Source organism: Bos javanicus, chromosome 18, assembly GCF_032452875.1.
Source record: "Bos javanicus breed banteng chromosome 18, ARS-OSU_banteng_1.0, whole genome shotgun sequence".
NCBI classification, from domain to species: Eukaryota; Metazoa; Chordata; class Mammalia; order Artiodactyla; family Bovidae; genus Bos; species Bos javanicus.
This window is the reverse complement of record NC_083885.1, coordinates 10,770,380-10,795,874: the sequence shown is the minus strand read 5'-3', so window position 1 is coordinate 10,795,874 and position 25,495 is coordinate 10,770,380. Positions and strand designations below refer to the sequence as shown.

The following is a 25,495-nucleotide window of genomic DNA, read 5'->3' as shown; positions in this document are numbered from 1 at the left end:
TCCCTTCTCCAGGGGAATCTTCCCAACCCACGAATTGAACCGGGGTTTCCTGCATAGCAGGTGGATTCTTTACCAGCTAAGCTACCAGGGAAGCCCTGTATCAACATGAATCAGCCAAATATTTGGAATGTCTCAGCTTTACTTTTGAATATGGTAAATATCCATAGCCAAAACCCACACAAGGCTCTGTGGGGTTCTCAGTATTTTTAAAAATTAAGTTGTTGGTTTTGATTTGGCCGTGCCACATGGCATGTAGGCTCTTAGTTCCTTGACCAGGGATCAAACCCACACTCCCTGAAGTGGCAGTGCAGAGTCTTAACCAGTGGACCACCAGGGATGTCCCTCAGTATTTTTTGTAATATAAAGTTTGAGAACCACTCTCTTAAGAGATGAACTGGAAGCAAATTCCAAAATATTGTTCAGCAAATGTCATTACACAATACATTCACAAGGAAAGCAAACAGCAGTTTTTGAGTCTGTTCAAAAGAGACTTGAAAGTCATTACTGCAAACAAAACAACTCAGTTATGAAACTTCACTCCACTGCTCACTAACCCACTTGGAGCCTCAGTTTTCTCACCAGGAAATGCGGTAAAATCAATACGTCTTAAGTTATCATGAGGATTAAGAGAAATGCTTTCATTGGAAACATAGGCTTGCAACAAAGATTATCAGGAACCACACAAAACAGCCACTTTCGTGTGTAAAAAGTGGTCAACTCTTGGTAATTTTATTTGTCTCAAATTACTAAGAATCCCTACCACCTAATACCCATTGCTGATTGTCAACCACCCCACCCTCTTTCAGAGTCCCCCCGCATCACGGCAGTGAAACACTCTCTGGTAGGAGGTGGGGAAATGCAACGTGGCAGAGTGGAGAAATCTGGCCAGCTCATACAGATGGTTCACTTAACTGGCACTGGTTAGCTCACCCCTCCCCTTCCACCCATGAGCCTTGTCTGATGGCTACCAGGTCAATCACATTTGTGTACTTGGAACTAATACTCCAATCATATCTCAATAAAAATCGTTCTGTTCTGTGGACATTCTAACCATCATCAGGGTGTTCAGGGCCAGCACCGACATTTACTGTTCAGGGCGACAGAACCAAAGGCCGATCCACAGCTCCTGGCAGACAGCTTATCAGCTATCTCAATGACTACTATTTACAACAATTTTCCAAGCAAATGACAATTTTTTTCCAGGCCCGAGGCTCTCTGAAACATTCCTGCTCCTCCCGTCTCCCTGGGAATGGATTCTAGTTCCTGATGCCAAGGGAAGGACACTGATCTGTGCAGAAATAGATGCCCTCTTCACGCTGGGTGTGTTTACCAAAACTGTCCCTTTAACAAAAGAAATCAACTGATTTGAGCCCCTGCTCAGGACTGCGTGACCACGTTATCCTCAGGCAGCATCAGTGAAGTCATCTTGTCAGAGGGGAGCGTGGAGGCCCATCAGCCTCAGAGTGGCATGGAAGCCACTCAGAAGATGTACTGGGGAGGGGGTATAAATTAAGAGCTTAGGGTTAACATGTACATACCTCTCTATATAAAATAGATAACCAGCAAGGACCTACTGCGTGGTACAAGGAGCCCTGCTCAACACTTTGTGTTGGGTTGGCCAAAACATTAGTCCAGGCTTTTCCTTGAGATGTTACAGAAAAACCCAAATGAATATTTTGGACAAGCCAATAATAAATCTATAAGGAAAACAACCTGAACAAGAAAATATACATATACATACATATATATATATATATAATATACACGTGTATATCTGAATCACTGTGCTGTACACCTGAAACTAACAACATTGTAAATTAACCAGACTTCAGTAATAAAATAAAATAATTTTCTTTATTGCAATAAGTAAATAACATACGCACTGAGGACCCCAACTCTGCTCTCTGAGAAATCAGATCTGCTGCCTGCATCCATGTTCATTTTCCTCTCAAGAAAGACATGAACTCCTCCAGTGTCAGGGTCCAGACTGAGCTCAGAAAGGCCCTCAGCCCCCTGCAGCAGCCAGCTCTCAGCAGAGACTTGCATCTTGGGTGTGGGCATGAGAGGTGTGATTTATTCTCTGGTACTGCCCCCAAATACCTATGCAGATTTATACAGAGGGAAGGTGTGGGCTGGGGGGAGAGCAGAGAAGTGCGATGAAAGGAACAGTCACGACTAATGAATGATGGTGGAGGGTCCAAGGGACTGTCCTTGCCACTGTTCAGTAAGTCAGAAATTACTTCAAATATATGTCTTTTTTAAAAAAAGAAAAAAAAAAAAAACTTAAAACCAAAGGCATCTTCCTAGGTTACCCTGGGATGGGAGTGCCCCGCTCCTCCCCGAGACCGTCGCTCCAAGCGACGTTGTTGGAATTTAAGATGTTTCCCAAGTCCTGTACAATTTTACCAACAATTATTGCTAAGTGAAGGCCCTCCGGGGACAAGATGAGGGGAAATTTCATTTACATTTCCATCCAGAAGGCTCTGATCATTCCTCTGAGCGGGGAACAGGTGGATAGGCTCAGCCCTCTTCCTGAAGACAGGTGACCCCAGCGCATATTTGTTGAGGACCTACTCTGTCAGGCGCTGACCTGAGGGCTTTAGAAGTATTCTCTAGTCCAAGCCTCATCACCACCCCAAGAAGCACTTACTATCAGTTCAGTTCAGTACTTACTATGGGGACCCCCAATTGATCCATTTTACAGATGAAGAAACTGAAGCTAAGAAAAGTTAGATTAGCTGCCCAAGGTCATTTAGGAAGAAAGCCACAGGGTTTGAGCCCCATTTCAGTGGCCTTCAGTCTTTTTTTTTTTTTTACAGTGCTTTTTTTTTTCTAATTTCAGAAAATATTTTATTTTTTTTAATGCTTTTTTATTGTAGTAAAAGCCACATACTATAAAACATACAACTTAACCATATTTAACTGTACGGCTCCGGAGAAGGCAATGGCACCCCACTCCAGTACTCTTGCCTGGAAAATCCCATGGATGGAGGAGTCTGGTGGGCTGCAGTCCATGGGGTCGCTAAGAGTCAGACAAGACTGAGCGACTTCACTTTCACTTTTCACTTTCATGCATTGGAGAAGGAAATGGCAACCCATTCCAGTGTTCTTGCCTGGAGAATCCCAGGGGCGGGGGAGCCTGGTGGGCTGCCGTCTATGGGGTCGCACAGAGTCGGACACGACTGAAGCGACTTAGCAGGAGCAGCAGCAACTGTACGGCTCAGTGGCACTAAGTACATTCACACTGTTGTGCAGCCCTCACCATCATCCTCGTCTCCCGAATTTTTCTCCTCCTTGAACTCTGTCCCCATTAGATACTAACTCCTCATCCCTGCTCCCATACCACCCCCACCCCTGGCCCCTGGCATCCACCAGTGTACTTTCTGACTCTATGAATTCAATGATTCTAAGTACCTCATGTAAGTGGTATTTATCTGCATCTACTGTATACTGGAGGGGCTTCCCATGTGGTACAGTGGTAAAGAACTCGCCTGCCAATGGAGGAGACACGGGTTCGATCCATCCCTGGGTCAGCAAGATCCCCTGGAGAAGGAAATGGCAACCCACTCCAGTATTCTTGCCTGGAAAATCCCATGGACAGAGGAGCCTGGCGGGCTACAGTCCATGGGGTCGCAGAGAGTCGGACATGACTGAGTGCATGTGACTGTACTGGAATACGTTTTTAGGGTTCATTTAATACATGCCGTGTGGCCTACAGTCTTAACCACACTCGACACTGCTTGTGGTCATAATTCTCCCCTTGCAGGCCTGCACTGAGATCAGGGGAGCACCCACGGGGGCCTCTGTCAACCTCAGGCACCATCTGTGCAGTCACCTGAACGTCCCTTTGCTTATCTCCAACCTCCAAGTGGTCTTCTTTGAATTGGTCTGATTCCTCAAGAACCGGTCTGAACTTGTTTGACTGACCCTGGTCTTGGAGATCACGTAACTGAATGAGCGTGATCAGGCAATAAGAAAGGCCTGGTAATTCCAGGTCTTTCCGGTTATAAAAATGACATTTCAGCTCAGAGGACTCCTGACTTGCCCGCCCCCCTGGCCCCCAGCCCTTGCCCCTACCAGCTCTCTTCTGGAAAAGGCTGCTCCTTCCAGCAGGCTCCTACAGGCTGGCCTGTCCTTGGGGCTGAGCAACTGAGGATGGTGGGGGGCCCAGTCTACCTGTGGTGTCTACAGACGGCAGTGGGGTGAACAGAACGGATTCAGATCTATGCTTGAGAAACTACAGACGTGGTTTACATGGATTAACTCACTGGCTCTTCAAAGAGTCTGTGAAGTAGCTTAACTATTTTTTTGGGGGGCGGGGGGGCTGTGCCTCGCAACACGTGGGATTTTAGTTCCCAGACCAGGGATCTCAAACCTGCACCCCCTGCATCAGAAGCATGGAGTCCTAACCACTGGACCACCAGCGAAGTCCTAGCTTAACTATTATTAGCCCAGCTTATAGATAAGGAAAGTGAGACCTCAAGAGGCTGGGCTACATGCCACACGCAGCAGAGAGGGGCTAAGTGGCCACTCTGGCTGGAGAACCCACTCATATGCCTAACAGCAAGTGGGATGAAGGAGAAATCTCAGATTTCCGGTTGGTTATGAACCTTTTACATGCAACTTTTTTTTTTTTTTTCGAATGGAGCTCAGAATTCTGGGAACAAAGATACCTTGAAACAGTCCCATGGCCTCATAATTTTATTATTTACAATGATGATACTGCTAAATGTAGAAGAGATTTAACATCTACATCTTTCCAGAAACACCTCAGAGAAAGAAAATTCTCAAATCAGAGGGAAAATGCTTCGGCAGAAAATGCATGTGGTGGATTCTCTGGGCCAACAGGGTCACTGTGACTATCCTGATCTTGACTGAGGTGCTGTCCTCAGCTATTAGGACTGAGGGATGCTGAAGTGGGGGTGATGAGCTCAATTTTGACAAGGTTGCCCGATTCTTCCCTTGCACATAGTCCTGGCAAATTCCATGCCTAACTTCTCAACCTTACACCTTGCATGAGGCAGGAGTGGCTTTAGGTACCCCCAGCAGCGCCCCTCTGCTCTGTCTTCCATGCCCCTCACCCCAGAGAAAAGCATGCAAACTAAAGCCACGCTACTCAGGCCCTTCACCAAACTATTTATTGACTTGTATCCAAAGACAAATATTAATTAAGTCGGGTCCTAGCAGGGGGAAGTTAAGGGTTCTCAGACAACTCAAATACTGTGCAGTTTATAATGGATAGATAGATATTAATAGAAGTAAATTATCCAGTGTTTACTGAGCGCCTCTTACCTCTTGTCTTGGCTCTGGCTTCACACATGTGATTTCCATCACCCCATAACCCAACATGAAGTGATGTCATTTTACTGATAAGGAAATTGAGGCTCAGAGATCTGAAACAACTGACCCCAAGGTGAGCCAGGCAGGCGGTGGCGAGCTGGGCTTTGCCCTCACCCTGTGCAGATGAGGAGGGAGGGGTGGCCTGGAGCAGGGCCGTGGGGGGAGATGGGGGAGGGTGGGGACAGGCTCAGAGGCCAGGCTTTCCTCTGGGACGGGTCTCCCATGGGGGATTTCTGGGGAGAGCTAGGTGGGGCTTGGGTCCGCACTCACCTGCCGGCTTGCGCTGCTTGACACACTGCCCCCGGTTGGGGATGCCCGCAGCCAGGTCGCCTGGGCTCAGGATGTGGCACTCGTAGCCTGAGGGGCAGAGGAGCGGCTCGGCCCCATCCTCGGTGGTGCTGCAGGCCTCCGCTGCGGGGCGGGGGGACACATGGGGGGCTCAGGGGTGGCCCCCAGCGGAGCAGAGGGGCTGCCTCTTGTCTGCAACCCAGATGCCAGGCTGTGCCTGGGGTCTCTGCGCGCACACACACACACACATGCACACGGGGGCAGCTCAAAGTCAAATGACCCCAAACACGCCCTCACACGCATTATGACACACATAATGTATGTTCACCTGCACACCTTGAAACACATGTGTTCATGTTTACAGTCACATATATACATATGCTTACACACCAAAACCCCAATTATAAATATACAGTTGCACCACCCCACAAGTCCTAACACACAAACACACATACATATTAGCTGTATCCCCACGCACACACACACAAACACATCCTGCACATACACATTCACATCTATAGTCACACACATCTTCATGACACAGCTGCACAAGTACTCAGACACACAGCCACAAGCACTGCCACTGGGCTCCACGAACAGCCGCACTCCCTAATGGCCACGTGGTGCGCATGTATGTGTGCAGAGCCACAAAGCATGGCGGCACACAGCCAGCTGTTCACTCACACCCACACCCCCGCAGTGGCCCAGACCCCAGGCCTGCCTGTCGTCCCTTTCAGAAACTGTCCTCCACCACCCCCGCCCCCAAGGAGGCCTCGTGGGCAGGGAACAATGGACCCACGTGGTGATTTTAAGGCTCTGAAAACCCCACCCGCCTCCCTCCGAATTCTCCACCCAGTGAGGAGGCCCCAGTCCCAGGGACAGTCGAACCCTATGGTGTTCTGGGGATTCTGAGAGCGGCCAAGCCCCAGTCACACTCTTCTATGCGGGTGGAGACGGTTCAAGAGGGCTGGGTATCTGAGGACAAGCAGCCTCCTAGAGCAGAGGCTGCCCCTGGTTTTCAGTTTTCTGGGGGCAGCCTGAGAAGGGGGAACCCTGGCTGTGCTGTCGGGTTGGGCGTCACCCCGCAGGTACCTTGCAACACCTCCTCAGGGCCATCCAGGAGCCAGCCATTACCCCCAAGCCATCGAGGTTTCGGCTGTACTAGCCAGTCTAAAACTGATAAGATAACGCATGGTTATGTCAATGCCCTCTTCAGGCAGCCAAGAAATGCCCCAGCCTCTGGGAATGGGGGAACTCACATCTCATGAAGAAACACTGACCCTCCCAAAGGAGAGACAAAACAACGTGGTTCTCCCGAAAAAAAATTCACCTCTTCCCTTTAGTAACAGATTTTTGAGTTTCAACTAGGCATCGGATAGCCAAGCTGGAGACTACATTTCCCAGCAGTTCCTGTGGCTAGGTATGGCCATGCAAACCGAGTTCTGGCCAATGGGATGTGAGCAGAGGTGATGATGCAGCTTTCTGTCTTGCCCTTGCATTGATGCCTGTCTGTCCCCTTCCCTCTCTTTCCTGAAACCTGCAGTCTGGGGCCCACTTAGACCATGTGGAGCAACAAGACAGAGGGAACCTGGGTCCCTGGGTGACTGTGGAGCAGAGCCACCTGCCTGCTATGGACCATCTGTCAACTCTGGCCTTTTAACCAAGGGAGAAGGAAATATTTAATAGGCTGAGCCCCTTGCTTTATGGGTCTTTTAGTTACAGCCTTATGGCCTGTTCTCTAACCAATGCATTTTTTAACAGGAAGAGTGACCATGTAGTAGACTGGAAGGTCTTCCAACCCCCAAACAGGGATTGAAAACCCAAATGTCTCTGGGGACAGAGAAGTAACATAAAGGAAGAAAGCAGGCCAGGCAGGACCATGGCCAACTGGAGAGTGTTCTGCCTCAACGGGTCAGCAGTTGGCCAGCTCTGGCCAACCATTCCCCATGTTCTCAGAGCCTCTGGGTGTTGTAGCTGCTTTAAATATTATTTATTTGGCTTCACTGAGTCTTGGTTGCGGTACATGGGGCTTCACTGCAGCACGCAGGCTCCAGAGTGCACAGGCTCGACAGCTGTGATGTGAGAGCTTAGCTGCCTCATGGGGATCTTAGTTCCCTGAGCAGGAATCAAAACAACGTCCACTGCATTGGAAGCTGGACTCTTAACCACTGAACCACCAGGGAAGTCCCTGAGTGGCTTTTTCTTTTTCTTAAACTTTTAAGTCTGTATTTTTTTTTTTTTTTAAAAAGATAAACTCGGTTTTAAATGTTGGCAATTAATTTTTTTTAAAAAGTGCTTTGGAGATCAAATACAACTGGTCTGGGATCACATTTGCTTATGGCCGCTGCTTTAGTCTGACTCCAAAACACGGCAAAATAAAGAGACTGATGTGCTGCCTAGTGGCTTTGAGAGCACGGAGATGGAAACTGGTGAAAATGCTGGTTAGCTTTTTCTTTAAAAGACTACAATATGGTTATAAGATGGTTGTTCTTGGTGTAGAAATGGAAACAACAGACCAGACCAGCTGTTTGCAACTTCCAAATGAGAGAGGTGTCATGGTTCCAGACCTCTATTTCCAGCCTTCTGTTTCTTCCCTCCTTTTTCCCATCACCTCAGGCTTAATGTTAGAAAATATATTTTCAATGCTGTTTTTCACTAAACAGGAAATGTATTAATGTACCCTATGCAGGGGAACATACACACTCAGCTATGTGTGTGCTGCGTGCTCAGTCACGTCTGATTCTCTGTGACACCGTGGACTGTAGCCCACCAAGCTCCTGTGTCCACGGGATTCTCCAGGCAAGAGTATTGGAGTGGGTTGCCATTTCCTCCTCCAGGGGATCTTCCCAACCCAGGGGTCAAACCCACATCTCCTGCCTTGCAGGCAGATTCTTTATAGCTGAGTTGCCAGAGAAGCCCACACTTTGACATACTTTTTGGAATACTGAAATTTGGTCAAGGCCTCCCATAAATGTGCAGACCTTTAAGGCTTGGAAGCCCGGGGCCTTGCCTCTCTGCTCTCCAACTAGAACTTTCTGGGATCACCTACTAGATAAACTCCCTCCACCCAAGACGTTATCTCGGGTTCTGCTCTGGAGGGAAAGGGAACTTACAAGCAGACTGCAAGGAAGTGTATAAGCTGCTTAGTCATGTTAGACAAGCAGTTCTTAATGTGGAGCGTTTGTGCTCCCGGATGAAACATCTAGTGAAGTCCAGAGACTGTTTTTGGCTGTCCCAGTGTGGGGGTGGGGCTACTACTGCCATCTAGTGGGGAGAGGCCAGGGGTGCCACTCAACATCCCATGAACACAACACCCAGGTCAGCCCCTCACTCCTCACCCCAATTAGAATTATCCAAACCCAGAGGTCAAGAGTGCCAAGGGCAAGACAACGTGTGCTAAACATTACTGTTATAATTATTATGACTAATGCTTTGCCAACTCTTCCTGCTGGCCAGTGAGAGCCAGGCTTGCACTGATTCGTCCATCCTTCACTGAGTAACTTTTACATGGTGGGGATACAGCAATGACTGAAACAAATCAAACTTCCTGCCTCGTGGGGCTGACCTTCAAGTTGGGGGAACAATCAGGAGACAAATGAAGTATAATATTTTAGACTGAGCCGTAAAGAAAGCTTAACCCACAAGGCAGTAAGGAACCAGAGGAGAGCCGTAAGGCCAGAGTAAAGATGATCACAGAGAGGGAAACTACCCTGAGGGGCTTCCCTGGTGGTTCAGATGATAAAGAGTCCTGCAATGCGGGAGATGGGGGCCAATCCCTGGGGCAGGAAGATCCCTTGGAGAACAGAATGTCAACCTGATCCAATACTCTCATCTGGAGATTTCTGTGGACAGAGGAGCCTTGCAGGCTACAGTCCATGATGCTGGGAAAGAGTGAAGGCCAAAGGAGAAAAGGGTGGCAGAGGATGAGATGGCTAGACAGCATCACTGACTCAATGGACATGAATCTGAGCAAACTCCGGGAGATGGTGAAGGACAGTGAAACCTGGCGTGCTGCAGTCCATTGGGTCGCAAACAGTCGGACACAACTTAGCAACTGAACAATGACAACTCCCCTGAGAAAGAGATCACCTCTGGACTGAGATCTGAGAGGGTCAGGAAGTGAGCTATGTGGGTATCTGGGGGAAAGACTGGTTTCCACAAACGGACCAGAGGCCCCACATTCCTACACTCAGAGCCTAAGGCAGTGGACACTGCCCCATTGTCAGAAGACTAAACTGAAGCTCCAGTTCTGCCTGCTGGGTGAGTCTGGGCAAGGTACTGAGCTTCTCTGAGCTCCAGTATCTTCAGCTATGAAACAGGGCTGATAATGGTCTCTCCACTCCATGGGAGTGTGTGAGCATTAAATGACATAGTGCAAGGAAAGGCTATTTGGAATGTCATGGACAGTTATTCAGTTTGTGCACTGCCTGTTCTAGGCAGCAAGTAAGGCTAGAGTTCCTATACGCTGTCTCAGCCCAAAGGAGGGGACATCTTTTAGACTTGCCCAACCAGACAGGCATACTTTTATGTGCTTCGGCCACCAGGAGGGGTGCCATTTTGTCCTTGTAAGAGGCCCTGTAGGAGCCAGCCTGGCCAAGAGGCAGTGCTTGAAGGCAGCACCGATCATAATTATGAGCATTATTAAGGGTGCCGAGTCCCTTGTTATCCCTGTGACCTCACCCTGAATAAAACTGAGTGTGTTCATTCTTACCTTGGCTTTGGCAGGCCTGGGGGCTAGGGGGTTACTAATGAAGGCCCACGGGAACCAGAGCCTCTGGCTGACAGTGCAGTCCTACCAGACTTCTGTGCTCCAAAGGCTCAGCCCCAAGCAGAACGGAGAGAAACCGCCTGCCTACCCTCGTCCTACCCACTCAGGGCACGTTTTCCCCAGTCAGTGGAGACCCCACCTCCCTCCCCATCCCCCCAGGCTCCCTTTCTACCCCTCCCTTCCCCAAGCGCTCCAGAAGGGATCTGAAATACCTCCCTCCAAAGATGATGCCCTGAGAACTGTTTCTCAGGAGATTCCCATTAGGATTCAAAGAACATGTGTTGATTCCCTGCTCCTAGCCCCACGTGGGGCTGAGCAAACACTTCGGGACTTGGCACTCGCTGGAAGCCGAGCGTTCTCATTCCTGCTTTGCAGGTGGGGATTTAAGGCTGTCACCAGCTGGCCAGCAGATCTGAACCCAGGAGTCTGTGTCCTCCCCTGGATCGCTAAGGTGTCAGGTCTCCATCTCAAATACCCCCAGCACCAGGCCTCATGAGTGAACTGGGTGGTCCTGGTGGGGTCTCTGGAAAACTAGAGGGGTCCCCCTGCCATGTAGGAGCACCTGAGGCTGCACCAGATGGTGGCCCAGGGAATGCGGGCCAGTATTTTTAAGAAAAGCTGGAAATCTGGATTTTTTAACGAGCAATCTCCCCCAGCTTCATAAGAGGAAACATTTTCCCTGGAATGGGTGTCCTCTGGACTGTAGTTCTCCGCTGGCAGAGGTGAGCCCCGCATACAGCAGGCGCTCACTGCATGCAGCTGGATACTTGCCTCAGGAGCGCTATGTTCCCATTTCCTAGGTGGCCCAGGTTTAAGCCCAGTTGTTCCTGCAGGCAGGCAGCACCAGGCAGGACAGTTCCCCGGCGGCGCCGGCCCCCCAACCCCGCCCCCTCCCCTGCCCATTTCCCCGCCCCCGACCCCACCCAGCCCGGGTGATCCTACCTGGCGGGGGCGGCACGGCCTCCAGACAAGCGTAGGCGCAGCCGTTGTAGCAGCAGCGCCGGTGTCGCGGGCACTCGGAGTCGGCCTGGCAGCGTGCAGCCTGGCAGGCACCGGGGGGCAGCGAGCGCGGGGGCGGTGGGCAGCGGTCTGCGCGGGGCTGCCGGGAGCCGCCTACCTCCTCCGCCTACGGGGAGAAGGCGCATCAGTGGGATGTGCTGGGTGCTTTGCGCCTCGGTCGAATAGCTGGGCCTCTCTGAGCCAATGCGTCCTGGCATTGGCAGAACCATCCTGTGAAGGTTCCTCTGACCGTGAAAAGATGCTGTTTCTCTTTGTAAGAGCCCCAAACTGTGGGGCTCACTGATGGTGAGCCCAGCAGCAGCCAAAAGATGAATGCATCTGGAGAAGTATGTTAACCAAGCATCTATCCTGATGTATTTATGTATATACAGATTTGTATATATTTACATATAAAAGGGTATATATGTACATATATACATACACATAGATATGTACACATGTAATTTCTGTATATACATGTATACTTATCATCCATCCATATGTTTATATAGAACTTTGAGAATTTACAAATCACACACAAAATGAATAAATTCACACAACAGACAACTTGGATAAAACTCACAAACATAATACTGAGCAAAAAAAAGAAAAGGAAACCCCAATGTCACAGGAGCACACACAGTGGCCCTGTTCTGCTTCTTGATCTACGTGCTGGCTCCGTAGTGCATTTTAATGGAATCTGACTCAGGATTTTCCCACGTTTAGGCACTATGTTTCCAGGAAAAGTGAATAATATGGTATATTATTTAACATGTAAGAAGTATGGACACACCCGGCCAATAAAACAAGCATTTTAGAGGTGGGATTGGGAGAGCTGAAGTCATGCCAGGTAAGCCACTCTGGATCCCTGTGACACCAGACGCCATCTGTGCAGGAAGCTCTGTTTGGTTTCTGGATTTGAGGGTAGGGTGTTTGGAGGGCAGGTCTTACACATGCCTATACACACGTGCACACACTCATGCACACACAGTTAGAGTAAATCATTGTGAAAAAAACACCCTGGATTGCCCCACCGCCTGCTATTGTCTGAACTACTCTTCCCACCTAAAACACTGTAACTACTGATCCTCCAATCCCCCAACATATATATATTTCAAAATTCTGCCCTTTGTACAAGTAAATAATGTACTGCTGCAGACTACAATAGCATATAGCCACTAAAACCTGCTTATGAGCAATCCCCCAAGATATGGTGGCTTGTAAAGAAAACTAAAGTGTAGAACAATTTGTATGCTCTGCACCTATGTTTTAAAATATACGTATGCACACACATGTAATATGCATATATTTATACAGGCCTAGAACATCTTTGGAAGGATATACAAGAACACACAAGCAACTGTTGTCAAAGATTACCTCTGGAGAGAAGAATTAGGTTCTGAAGTTGAGGGAGATTTTTCCTATTGTCAACACTTTATTCTTCTTATTGCAATATATATATTGCCATGAACACATTTTTTTTTTCAATTTAAAGACAATTAAAAGTTTACAAGTAGAAATACTTAACAGGAAAAACTTTATGTTAAGTAAAATAAATAAAGGCAAGCTACACAATGGCATATGCCCTCAAAGGTCAAGGCTGTCTGAACGTCCCTCCCCTGCAGCTACTGTGTGTCAGTCATTCAGTCATGTCCGACTGTTTGCAACCCCATGGGCTGTAGCCCACCAGGTTTCTCTGTCCATGGGATTCTCCAGGCAAGAATACTGGAGTGGGTAATCATTTCCTTCTCCAGGGGATCTTCCTGACCCAGGTATTGAATCTGGGTTTCCTGAACTGCAGGCAAATTCTTTACCTGAGCCACCAGGTTTCCGAGCCACCAGGGTGGCTGCAAACCCCATGTGCTGCTCCCAGTGCCCTGTAGGGGGCGTCAGATCACCAAGAATAGGTTCTGAATAGCTGCATCTACCAATGGGTGGTGGGGGGGTCACAAAGACCAGTGGTTTTCAAACTACTTCCCAGGGACCCACAGTGGCTAAGACTGAGGGCCAGGTGGGGAAGGTAACAGTGACCAAGTGTGGGGGGGGGGTAAGGCCCCGGGAGGGTGGGGTGTCTGCCCCCCTTCACCCAGAGAATCATCTTTAAAAATATATATAGAAGTATAGTTGATTTCCAATATTGTGTTAGCTTTAGGTACATGGCAAAGTGATTCAGTTATTTATGGCTGATTCAAATGATACATTATTAAAAGATACAGAATGTAATTTCCTGTGCTGTACACCCTTGTTGCTTATTTGTTTTAAGTGGAGTACTTTGTATCCAGAGAATTAATCTTTTCTCCCTTTTCTAAACCACTTAATCTATGCAAAGCAAATAAAAGAAAAAAAAGAATACAAAGCCAACATCTGGCAGAAACAAAGCCCAAACAAACAAAAGGGGCAACCTTATAACTTTTGGCTCTTCCAGCCCTGGTTCAGCCTTTCTGCCACCACCTGCTCGGCCGCCCCACCCCGCCAATTCCTGTATCCTCAGGAATAATTTCCAAGCTACACGAAATACACATCATCCCATGCCAACAACTCCCAGTTCATTTTCTTCAGAATGAGCGACCCTGGACCCATGTTGGGGCCCCGCCACTGGAATCCTAATCAGAGGTGACAGCTGCCCTGGCCTCCCTGGGAGGGCGAGCAGGGATGCTGAGTGTGACTGGCAAGGGACTGCCGGCTTTTCCGCCCAGCCTGTTTTCACATTGAGCCTCATTTATGAAATTTAACAGAACCCGGAGATCAGACGGGACATGCTTTCCCCCACCTCCGATGCCTCCCAGGTGGGTGACTTCCTAAGGGCAGTCCCCAACAGGACAGGGGTGGGGTGGGGGGCACATTGAAAGATCCAGTTTAGATGTGCCAGGGCTCTCTGAGGAAAACTCAGATGTCGCTTCTCGGAATTGGGAGAGAACAAAAGAGATAAGCGCCTTAGAAGTCAAATCGCCCAAGTGATTTATGGTGAGGCCTGAACAACAGATGGCCCTGGGTGATAAAGAACCGATTTCACGGAGGGGCCCAGATTAAAGGATTAAATGTTTTGAAAAATATTTCATGTCAAGCAAGGTGATGCTCACAGAGGGTCCTAAACAAAGGATTAGGAAGAGAAAGAACAGACTTTAATCAAAGAAATAGATTACCTTCCCAGCCCCCAGAGGGTTAAAGGTTAAAGGCCAGAGTCTGCCGGCTAAAGGTCAGACCCCAGCTGGTCCCACGGCCCTGCCCCTTCACTTCTCTGGCCTCTCTCCTGTCCTCCTGCCCTCTCGCTCATTCCTGGCTAGTGTCCTGGCGCCTCTGAGGTCTCACCTCTGGGCCTTTGCACAAGATGCCTGCCCAGCTCTGGCCCTGACACGGCGCAGGTATCTGCTCTACATGCCCTTAGCGGGCGACCCGCGTTCCCCGCGGCCTGCCTGACGTAGCTCCAAACCCTCCGTCACCCTTGGGGGGACTGCGCATTGACAAATGTGGCGTTTTTCTCCCCTACAACGTGCTCTCCTCGGAACTCTGTCTTCTTCCCACCTGTGTCCGCAGCACCTCTGACCGTGCGTGGCGGAGAGCCCGTGCTCCGTTCATCTTCCTTGCGGTTGATGGGAACTGTGACCATGAGGATGATGGAGGTGTGCCAGAGATGGGCAACACCGAGCGGCGGTTCACCACGTGCCAAGCAGCCTCCTGCTCGTTCAGCCTGCATGTGGGCCCTGCGTGGGCGGTGTCCCTTCATGTTTGTTTAATTTTGCACCTTTTCCCTGGCATCCGCATAGTCTCTGGTCACGTGAGTCCAGTGGGGGCAGGTCCCTGGTACTCAGAGAATTAAAGGTTTGCCCAAGGCCATAGGCAGAGAAGGGTCGTGAGCCCAAGTATTACATGCCTCCCTTCTAAAGTCAGAGTAAAGCATCCAAAATATAAACCTGGGGTCAGTGGCCTCGGTGCCAAAGGCTTGCCAAGACCCCAGACCCCTCGCCTTGGAGCCTCTTCTTCCTTTGGGGCAAGAACTTCAGAGCTGTGTCCCACATTCAAGTGTACCAAGGCGGATGGCGCCATGGCCGTGACCTCACGAACAGTCACGGATTTGAGCTCAGGCATGGGAGCCAGATGAGTCTGGCTTGGACCCCTGAAGCTGTGTAAGGAAAATGACCTCTGTGAGCCTGTTTCCTCACCTACGAAATGGGTCCAGAAGTAAGTGCCTGCTGCAGGGGTTTGCAGAGGGAGTGGGTAAGATCAGTAATGCTGATCCCTTGGTTTTATTATTCCTTTCGTGTTGGTCTTCCTTGCTTCCTTCCTCCCTCCTCCCCGCCCTCGATTCACTCACACACACGATGAAGCTCTAGGCGTGATGCTGAGGCAGATGCAAAAGAAACCTCTGAGCTGGTCCCTGCCTCCAAGGAGTTCAAGATCTGCTAGTAACTGGGATCTGAAGACGCTTAAGCAAGAAACCCTCCTGCAGCAATGCCGTCATTTCTGAGGAGGATGGGGGCAGGGGCAGACTGGCAGAGTTCCTCAGAGGAAGTAGCCGCCCCAGCACTGTTCTCTGAGGGTCCCCAGAGGCGGCGTCCATCGCTCCCCTCTGGTTACCTGTGTCCCCACCGTGGAGGTGAGAAAACCGAGGCACATATACCATATGGAGAGCGCCAGGCTCTGAACTTGGGCCAGTCTGCTTTCCTAATCCGGAGAAGGCAATGGCACCCGACTCCAGTACTTTTGCCTGGAAAATCCCATGGACGGAAGAGCCTGGTAGGCTGCAGTTCATGGGGTTGCGAAGAGTCGGACACGACTGAGCAACTTCACTTTCACTTTTCACTTTCATGCACTGGAGAAGGAAACGGCAACCCACTCCGGTGTTCTTGCCTGGAGAATCCCAGGGACGGGGAGGCCTAGTGGGCTGCCGTCTCTGGGGTCGCACAGAGTCGGACACGACTGAAGCGACTTAGCAGCAGCAGCAGCAGCAGCTTTCCTAATCATGGCAGAGCAGGTGGCATTTATTAAGCTCCCACTGTGAGCCAATGCCGTGCTAGGTCAACAGGTACTGAATTTCACTGAATTCTCAGCACAGTCCTCTAAGGTCATGGCTGTGATTCACCCACTTTACTGATGAGGAAACAGACCCAGAAACACTGAAGGCACTTGCCCCAGGTCAAACAGCTGGCCAGCAGCATAGGCAAGATTCAACCTGGGTCTGACTCTGGCAAATTCCTGTCCCGGGAGCCTGGGCCTGGGGAGCTGCTTCCTAATCTCTGAGATTCCTCCTGCTTTGTCGCCTTGGGGTCCCCCTCTCTCATATGGTCCTGCCTCCTGCCCGCCTGTGGACCAGCCCCAGCTCTGGATATAGGTATGTAACTTCCTCCCCCAGGCACACCTTTTGGAAAGAACTCACCCTGGCCCCTGCTCTCTGCAGCCCTAGCCAGCCTTCCCCTCCGTTGCCACTCAGCTGAAAATAACAGCATGTCAAATCTCAGCTCACTCCAGACTGACAACATCCTTCACAAATAACCCAGACAACTCATGTCCTCCATCTTTTCTTTTCATCCCTGCTAGGGGATAGCACAGCGAGCCTGCTTCAGAGTTCCTACGGTACAGCTCGGAAGGGAACATCCCAGCGCTGCATGCCTTGCGTGGGTAAAGACGGTTCCCTTAAGGTTTTGATTTGGTAGCTATTCTTTTCTTCATTCCTTGGGGGGATATTTTTGGAAGCCTCTGTATATTTGCAAAGCCATTCTTTTGCCGATTCCTTCAGGAATAGGGTAGGGAAAAATCAATTCTGGACTGCTTCAGAGAGAAGCCCAATTCCACGAGTCCACTGAAGCGCATGTCTGGATGTCCAACCAAAGGAGGCTGGATAAATATATAATGGCGAATCCGCTGGAACACCACAGAAGTCTTTGAAGAGAGAACATGGATCCATCATATTAACATATTCACCATGAGTGCGTGCTCAGTCACTCAGTTGTGTCTGACTCTTTGTAACCCCATATGCTGTAGCCCACCAGGCTCCTCTGTCCATGGGATTTTCCAGGCAAGAAAACTGGAGTGGATTGCCATTTCTTTCCCAGGGGATCTTCCTGACCCAGGGATGAGACCAGCATCTCCTGTGTCTCCTGCATTGCAGGTGGATTCTTTACTGCTGAGCCACCGGGGAAGCCATTCACCTTACATCATTTGATGAAAAATGCAAGGTACAAAACAACATGAATGATAAGCCAGACACAAATTCCACATACAAATATGATATTTGTACGAAATGTCCAAAACAGGGAAATTTTTGTAGACAGGAAGCAGATTGGTGGTTGCCAGGCAGCGGGGATGCAGAGGGGAGCGGGGATGCAGAGGGGAGCGGGGATGCAGAGGGGAGTGGGGAGCAGCTGCTCAATGGGTTTGGGGCTTCCTTTTGGGGTGATGGAAATACTTTCGAACTAGAAAAAAGTGGTGGTTGTGCAACATTGCAAATGCACCAAATGCCACTGAATGGTTTGCTCTTATGTGGCTGACTTTACAGTGTGTGAACTTCATCTCAATAAAAAAAATTTAAACAACATGAGCAAAATATCGTTAAAAAAACAACGTGTGCTGAGTATAAGCACTTCATGAAAAAGTCTAGGCACACACACATATACCAAGATATCAACAGAGCCTGCGTTCTGGAGAATTTAGACCATTTTTACTTATTCGTGACTTTCTGTATTGTCTGAATGTCTTGCACAGTCAACATCATTGTTTTTATAATTGGGGGAAAAACTGAAACCATCTCCATTTAAGGAGAAAGAATCCAGTCTCCAGAGCTGCCCCAGTTTACCACATCCCTCCCTCCACACACAACCCGCCCCCGACGCTCTGATCCCCGCGAGAGCGTTACCCTTCTTTGGAATGTTCCAGAGACTTAATGGCCTGACCAATAAAAATGCATCCCAGGATGGACTGGTTTGCTGGGTGCAGGAAGAAAGCCAATTTTCCTCCAAGCTTTACTCGCTCTTCCTCTGGAATTTGGACGTCAAAGATCTAAAAATACGTCTCTCCCTGGAATGGTGGGATGAGAGTTCAGTGTGCGCTGAATGCCATTTCCTGACACCCGGGCTCCGGGAGCAGAGTCTGGTGTGAGGCTCACAGGACTTCCTCTGGGAGGTCAGAAACCCGGGATCTCACCCCAGGACAAGCCATCTCAGGGCACGTCCAGAGCAGGGCCGCAAACTCGGCCAACTCCTCCAGCTGGTGTGTTCACTGAGCCCTGCTGGGTACCTGAGAGTCTTCTAGAACTTTCCACCCCTTCTCTTATGCTCTAGAAATGTAATTTTTAGTGCAATTCATTCATTTCATGGTAAATTCATAGCTCGCAGGCCTACTATGTGCCAGGCACTGGGTGAATGCAAGGAGAGCTAACCTGAACCAGAAAACACCCGCCCTGCCTTCACATGGCTCAGCTCCGGGACAAGCGACGGACACCACCAACATCACACAGAGGAAGCAAGCAAATCGCTTTCCTTTTGTCTGTGCAAGCAAGTAGTGAGAAATGAAACAAAGCCAGAATAAAAAAAAAGAAATCATGCAGATGATAATATGCGAGCTAAATGTTATGAAGGAGAAGTTGAGAAATTAAGAAAACTTGTAAGGGAGACATAAACAGGGGACTCCGGGACCAGGGAAGGCTCCTCTGAGGAGGAACCATGAAACTAAGACAAACCTGGCCAGGAGACCTTCACAGAATCCCTAAGAAGTACCTTAGGTATTTGAGGGGTTTTGTTTGTTTTTTGGCCACGTTGCACAGCTTCCAAGATCTTAGTTCCTCGACCAGTGAAAGTGCCAAGTCCTAACCACCAGACTGCCAGGGAATGCCTCAGGTTCCCTTTTTTTTTTTTTTTAAATTATCATGGTAAGATGCATACAACGTAAAATTTGCCACTTTCACCATTTTGAAGTGCACAATTCTGTAGCGCTAAATTCACAATACTGTGCAACCACTTACCTCTATATTTCTAAAAGGTTTACATCATTCTTTTCTTTTTTTAGTTGAAGTATACTTTTAAGTATAGTTAACTTATAACTATGTTAGTTTCTGAAAAAATTCTATTCTCAGTAAGCAGTACTTCCTAATCCCTACCCCAGCCCCAGCCCCTGGCCACCCCTAATTTACTTTCTGTCCCTATGAAGTTGCCTTTTCTGGACATTTCATAAATATCAATAGGTCACAGGCTATGTGGTATTTTCTGACTGGCATCTTTTTTTGATCTAGACCGTTTTTAAAGTCTTTATTGAATTTGTTACAATATTTTTTCTGTTTTATCTTTTGGTTTTTTTGGCCATGAGGCATGTGAGATCTTAGCCCCCTGACCAGGGATGGAACCCACACCCTCTTGCATTGGAAGGCGAAGTCTTAACCACTGGACCACCAGGGGAGTCCCCTGACCGGCATCTATCACTGAGCATAAGGTTTCCAGGTTTCATCCACGCTGGAGCATGTCCCGGTACGTCATTTTTTTATGTTTCACTGGGTGGATGGACCCCATTTTGTCGATCCTTTCTGAGCTTGTGGACACCTGGGCTGTTTCTGCTTTGGTTACCGTGACTAGAGTTCTGTCTCCATTTCCAGTTGCCCCGGATGGGAGCTTAGGAGACTAAACAGACCTATAGCCACAGTGACACATAGAGATCATCAGGCCACCAGGCCGCCATGGCGGCTACAGTGAGTCCCATCTGGGGGATCTGCTCAGCCGATCCTGAGATAGAACGCAGGGTGAACACCTGGCCTGACACGTAGGAAGGATTGTTCTTATGACTTTCATCAAATGCCAGGAAAGCAAAGCTCAAAACACCAGCTCCACCGAACAGACCCTGAGCATCCCAGAAAGGCTCTTGGGCTATTGATAAACATTCTACTCCCTGGCCTATTCCGTCTTATCTAGCCTCGTAAATATCTGGCTCTGTCTTTATTTTCATTAGTGCATAGAGAGTGGTATTCCCCTGCCAGGACCTGAGCTGGAGGCTCCTGTGGTCTTTCCTCTGGACTGCAAAGCAGCACCGCTGTCTCCCAGGCTGCAGGCAAGGCAACGGAGGCTCACACAGGACAAGCCTTCTTCTTACGAGCCTCCGAAAGGGCCTCCCCTGTCTTCCTCTCTGGCACTGTGTCTAGAGCAGGAAAATGCATAGTGTCCAGGAAATTCCCCGGACCCACTCTGCCCACTCTGCCCACTCTGCCAAGGGGCGGGGCTTCAGGAAGGGGAGGAGCCAGGATGCAGGATGCTGGCAGCCACACTGGTCCAGGTTTAACACCCAGGTCTCCACATACAGTCTACTGCCAGTTTCCACAGTGTAAATACTCCCACCGGGGCTGATTTTAAGCCACCAGTGTGAGACTGCTGAATGAGGAGTGGAGAAGAGATGTGTAAAAGCTCCTGATGGATGGTATTTCTACCTCATAGGTGCTACAGACACAAATAATCTTGAGAGCAGGGAGCGTGGTTAAGATGTAGCAAGATAATTAGAAAGCAATATGCTTCTGATCAGGAGGACTCCCTTTCTTTTTCAGGTAAATCACACAAGTTTATGCGGCCTAGTTTTTAATAAGGGCTCTGTTTAACTCTGGAGCGGCGCGAGCGGGCTCCACATACACCTGGAGGCCCGCCTCCCTCGCCCCGACCTGCCCCAGAAGCCACAGCTGAAGAGCCGACCCAGCTTAGGTGGGGCAGTGGGGGCCACGTGGGAAGTCTGGCCCCTGAATATGCAGGGGCTGCTTCCTATCATTCCTAAATTCCCTGCTGGACATTTGCATGGAAATTAGAATCAGAACTGAAAGGGTCCTGGAGGTCATCTTATCCTCTGCCTTCCATTTCCCAAGGAATGACCTGAGGCCCAGAGAGGGGCAGTGAGCAGCCCAAGACTGCACAGCTCATTAGAGATGTCACTGAGATAAATTCCTGGGCCTGGTGCCCTGCTCAGTCTCCCTACCCATTGAGTCACCAGTCAACAGCCTGTCTTTCCCCAGGGGCTCTCTCCAAGGTACATTCTTGGCACAAATCTCTTCTGTGCCCTGGATCTGGGGAGGGAAGCAGATATCTGTTGATAACAGGGGAGAGTTTCAATCCAGTGAATACACACTCAAAGCACCTACATTCTGATAAACAGTGGCTAAGTAATTTGGTTCCCGAAGCCCAGCCAGGCATGTGTTCTTAGAGACTTCCCCCACCCCAGTGCACACTGCCCCCAATCTTCCCAGCCTCCTCATTCCTCCTTGTGAGATGTCATGGCATTGGCTCCTGTGATGCTCTGGGTCAAGGTGGAAATGAGACCAGGTGATGTACCAGAAATTTTTTCTGTGGTCCTAGAACCAGAGAACTAGATACTTTGTGGCCTAAATCGGCCTGCTGGGCCAGTGAAGAGCACAGGAGAGCCCAATCTGACAAGGGTTGACTCTCCTCCCTCCAAACACCTACCATCATTTCACTTGCTACTACGCTTTTATACACCCACATGGCCTCCTGCCTGACCTGTAAAAGTGTGAGCCCTGGAGGCTGAGATTACCCTCAGTACAGCTTCATACATCGTACCATGCCTGGCATCATTAAACATTCCCTTTTCCCTCTTCTCTGCCTGGAAAACTCCTATTCATCCTTCAAAGCCCTGGGTTGAATACCCCCAACAATGGAAAACCTTCCCTGACTCCCCTGGCACAGAGCTGTACATATTCTTCTGGCCTTCCTTTGTATTTGCCCATAATTTACCCACAAGGATGTATGGGATGCCTTCTTCATGGCAGGCACCTGGCAAGGCACCAAGAACACTGCACTGAGGGAGACAGAATCAGGCCCTACTGTGAAGAACCTACATTCCCTCTGGGGAGCCAAACAGCAACCAATTTCATAATTATTTGAGCGGAAGTCACCACATCACACAGACCACTCAGTATGTGCTGTGTTTGATGGATATGGAGTCATTCACTCTTCACCCTTGGGCTGAGAGTGTTAGTAGATCTTCCTGAACCTTCTATGCCTCTGTGCTCCCTTTTGGGGCAGGGAACCTAAAATGACATCCTCCCCCAGCCTTAGTCTCTCTCCTAGTCCCTTTCCTGCATTATTTACCTTCTCAACGCTTGTCGGCAGATACGACATCAGAGATCCTGTGGGTGTGGTCTCAGACCACCACAGTAAAGCCAATTCCATCAATGTTTTGGTTTCCCAGCACGCCTACAAGTTACGTTTACATTATGCCACAGCATATTAAGTGTGTAACAGCATTACATCTAAAAAACACACAATGTACACACGTTAATCACAAAAATGCCCTATTGCTGAGAAATGCTAACTGTCCTCTGAGCCTTCAGTGAGTCGCAATCATTTCACAATAGTCACATCAAAGATCACTGATCACAGATCAATATAACAAACAGAATAAAAATAGAGTGTGAAATAGTGGGAGAATTACCAACGTGGGATACAAAGACACAGAGCTACAAATGCTGTTGGAACGATGACGCCGGTATACCCACAGACCTACACAGGAAAATCAGATGTGCTTGGATACATTTCCCTTTAGCTTCTCATTCATTCTCTGCAACCCCAGGCCTGTGGGGGTAACACTCCCAAGGCTTGGGGATACAAGTTGGCATCCTTACAGTCTAGGGCAACCTGGGTAAACAGTGGCCATCTAACTGCCTATTTATTTGAACAAACTGAAAGGAATGCACAGTCTTTCTCAGACGAGATCACTGGTGCTCAGAGATGTCAAACAACTTACCTGAAGTCACACAGCCTGTGAGCAAGAGTACAGATCCAAACTCAGGGCTGCAAGGCCCATGCTTCTCACCTCTGGTCATGGTGTGCCATCCCTCTGTATGGCTGTCACATGTTACCCAGCCGCTCACCCTATTCAATGAGGCCATCCTTAAGGGCAGGAGCTGCTGGCTGTCTCTGTGTTGTACCCATAGGACCACACACTGAGCCTGGCCCAGAGCAGTTTCCACCAAGTGTTTACTGAGTCAGTCAGGAAGCACACGGAAGCATAATTGCATCCTATCGACATTTGGTTATTGATTGCTGAGAAACAACACTCAGTTTTAAGTCCTCGGACTCTTAAATTAGGTGCTGTTTGTCAGGAGAAAGTAACCTTGGATAAGGAAAGCCCATTGCTGTCCCCCCGTGTGTTTTTAGGGGCCCCTGGCTTCCCTATTTCCAGGCACGGAGCCTTTTGAGGGCTGTGAGGTCCGTCTGCCTGCCCACCCGACTTTGTCATGATTCAGATAAAGACGCCTGCCCTGGCCTGCCCGCATGTGGGCCCCCCCCGGCCCCCAGCACCCCCCTACCTGGGCACTTACACGGGCCCTCTCCGCCAGCCTCGAGGGCAATGCCCGCTTCCAGAGGTTCTTGGTGGAAGTGGCTTCAAGGAGCAGCAGAAGCAGGAAGCACAGAGTCCAGCTGACCTTTCTCCAGCCGCTGCCCATACTGCAGCTGGTTCGAGGTGTTTCTTCCTGGATGGTCAGAGGAGAGGGGTGCTCCAGCCGGTGGGTCCTAGAATGGGGAGCAGAAGCGTGCTCGGGCTGCTGGAGAGTTTCTCGGCTCCACTTGGCCAGGTCCCTGGGATCATGTGTCCGCGCCCAGCCCAGGCCCCCACCCCCATCCCCTGGTGGGGGCCGCCCGCCAGGTTATTTTTAGCTTGCCCTATTCCATCTGGCCCCAGAGACTCCCCGCCAGACGTCTGCAGCCGAGGCGGCTCAGAAGGCAGCGGCAGCAGACGGGGGCATCACGCTGCTTGGAGACGTGGCTGGGAGTGGCCCTGTCACACAGGGATAATGAGCACTTCCTTGCAGGCTGGGCAGTCCCCTCCCCAGAAGAGGTGCTGGCTTTGGGGGCTGGCTGGGGCCGGGTGGGGGTGGGCACACAGGGGATGGGTTGGGGGCTTCTGGCTGCTACTCTGTCCAAACTCGAGGCTGGTCTGACAAACTCTTCTGCCCACAAAACTTCTTTGTAAGACTTGTTGCTGAACAGGGCCCAGCGGAGCACATGGCTGAGGGGAGAGTGCCCTTGAACCCTGGAAACTTCCTCTCCAGTGTGGGCATGTGGACTGTTACTCATACGTCATGGGTCTCTTGGGAGAGTTCTGTGCATTTGTGCAAGTAAAGCACTTCACGGACATCCTAACGGTGCTATAAATGTCAGCTTGTGTGTGTTTTATACACAACTCCATATTTCACAAACTTCGTACTCTATCACCTCTTCTCAGCAACCCCAAGACAGGCATTGCTATGATGTCCATTTTACAGATGCAGCAGTAGAGGTACGACACTTGCCTGAGGTCAGGCAGTGGTGGCATGGCTGGGGCTCCACACCTGCCCTGTCTGATCACTGTGACGCCACTACGGGCAGTTCTGGGCTTAGATGCCCCTGGGCCGGGTCCCTGCTCAGCCTCGGTCTGTGGGGTGCTGACTGCTCCTCAATTCTCTCATCTGAGACATGGAGTTTGTGGTCACTCATCAGTGACAGTGGGAAGTTCCTACACCCTGGAGTGGGATGTAGGCTCTCAAGGTCAAGTCCCCGCATCTCTCTTACTGAATGTACCCAGTGCCCTGCACAATGCCAGGCTGCATCAGCACCCAGGAGGCACTGGCCGGATGCAGAGAGTAACTCATCATCGTGACGACTCCACAAGGGCATCTACAGATGAAGAGATGGTCCCAAAAGTCAGGCATGTTTCCCAAAGCCCCCCTTCATGGCTGACCTCTCAGGCATCCCCTCAGGACATCTCCCAGGGCCTGGCATACAACAGGTGCTCAATAAATGTTCTTCAACTGAGCTATCAATTCCTTAGCTGGATTCAGGCCACGGGGAACCAGGATGCCAAGCAGTGCCCATCAGTTAATGTCTTGCGATTGTTAACTTGTGAAAATGCTCTTCCCCAAGACTTTACCACAAGGGTGACTATTCTGGGAACACGGTGGCCCTGTGGGTTTCGTGTGGAAGGAGAAAGGGCTCTGAGACGAGAAATAAACATGGTACAAATCCCCCCAGGAACGCAGTGCTTTCCTTTGATCAGGGTGAGGCAGGGTCCTGGCCTGACAGCCAGCCTGGATGCTCCCAGCTGGGGCCGAGGGGGCCCCTCAGGATGTCAAGGCAGGCGGCTCCT

The 25,495-nt window shown here is 49.8% G+C and overlaps 1 protein-coding gene across 6 annotated transcripts in view; it reads right to left on the bottom strand.

Annotated features, from left to right (window-relative positions):
* WFDC1 (WAP four-disulfide core domain 1) overlaps positions 1-25,495 on the bottom strand; it is a 62,464-nt gene that overhangs the window by 5,039 nt on the left and 31,930 nt on the right. For 2 of the 6 annotated variants that reach the window (XM_061386896.1, XM_061386898.1), the window contains exons 2-5: positions 23,679-23,883; positions 11,339-11,522; positions 6,721-6,804; positions 5,611-5,751 (exon numbers count right to left, since the gene is read on the bottom strand). In XM_061386896.1, the coding sequence (XP_061242880.1) occupies positions 5,611-5,751; positions 6,721-6,804; positions 11,339-11,522; positions 23,679-23,816 (547 nt within the window). In that variant the 5' untranslated portion in view covers positions 23,817-23,883. The other 4 variants (XM_061386895.1, XM_061386900.1, XM_061386901.1 and 1 more) reach the window with 4 other exon arrangements.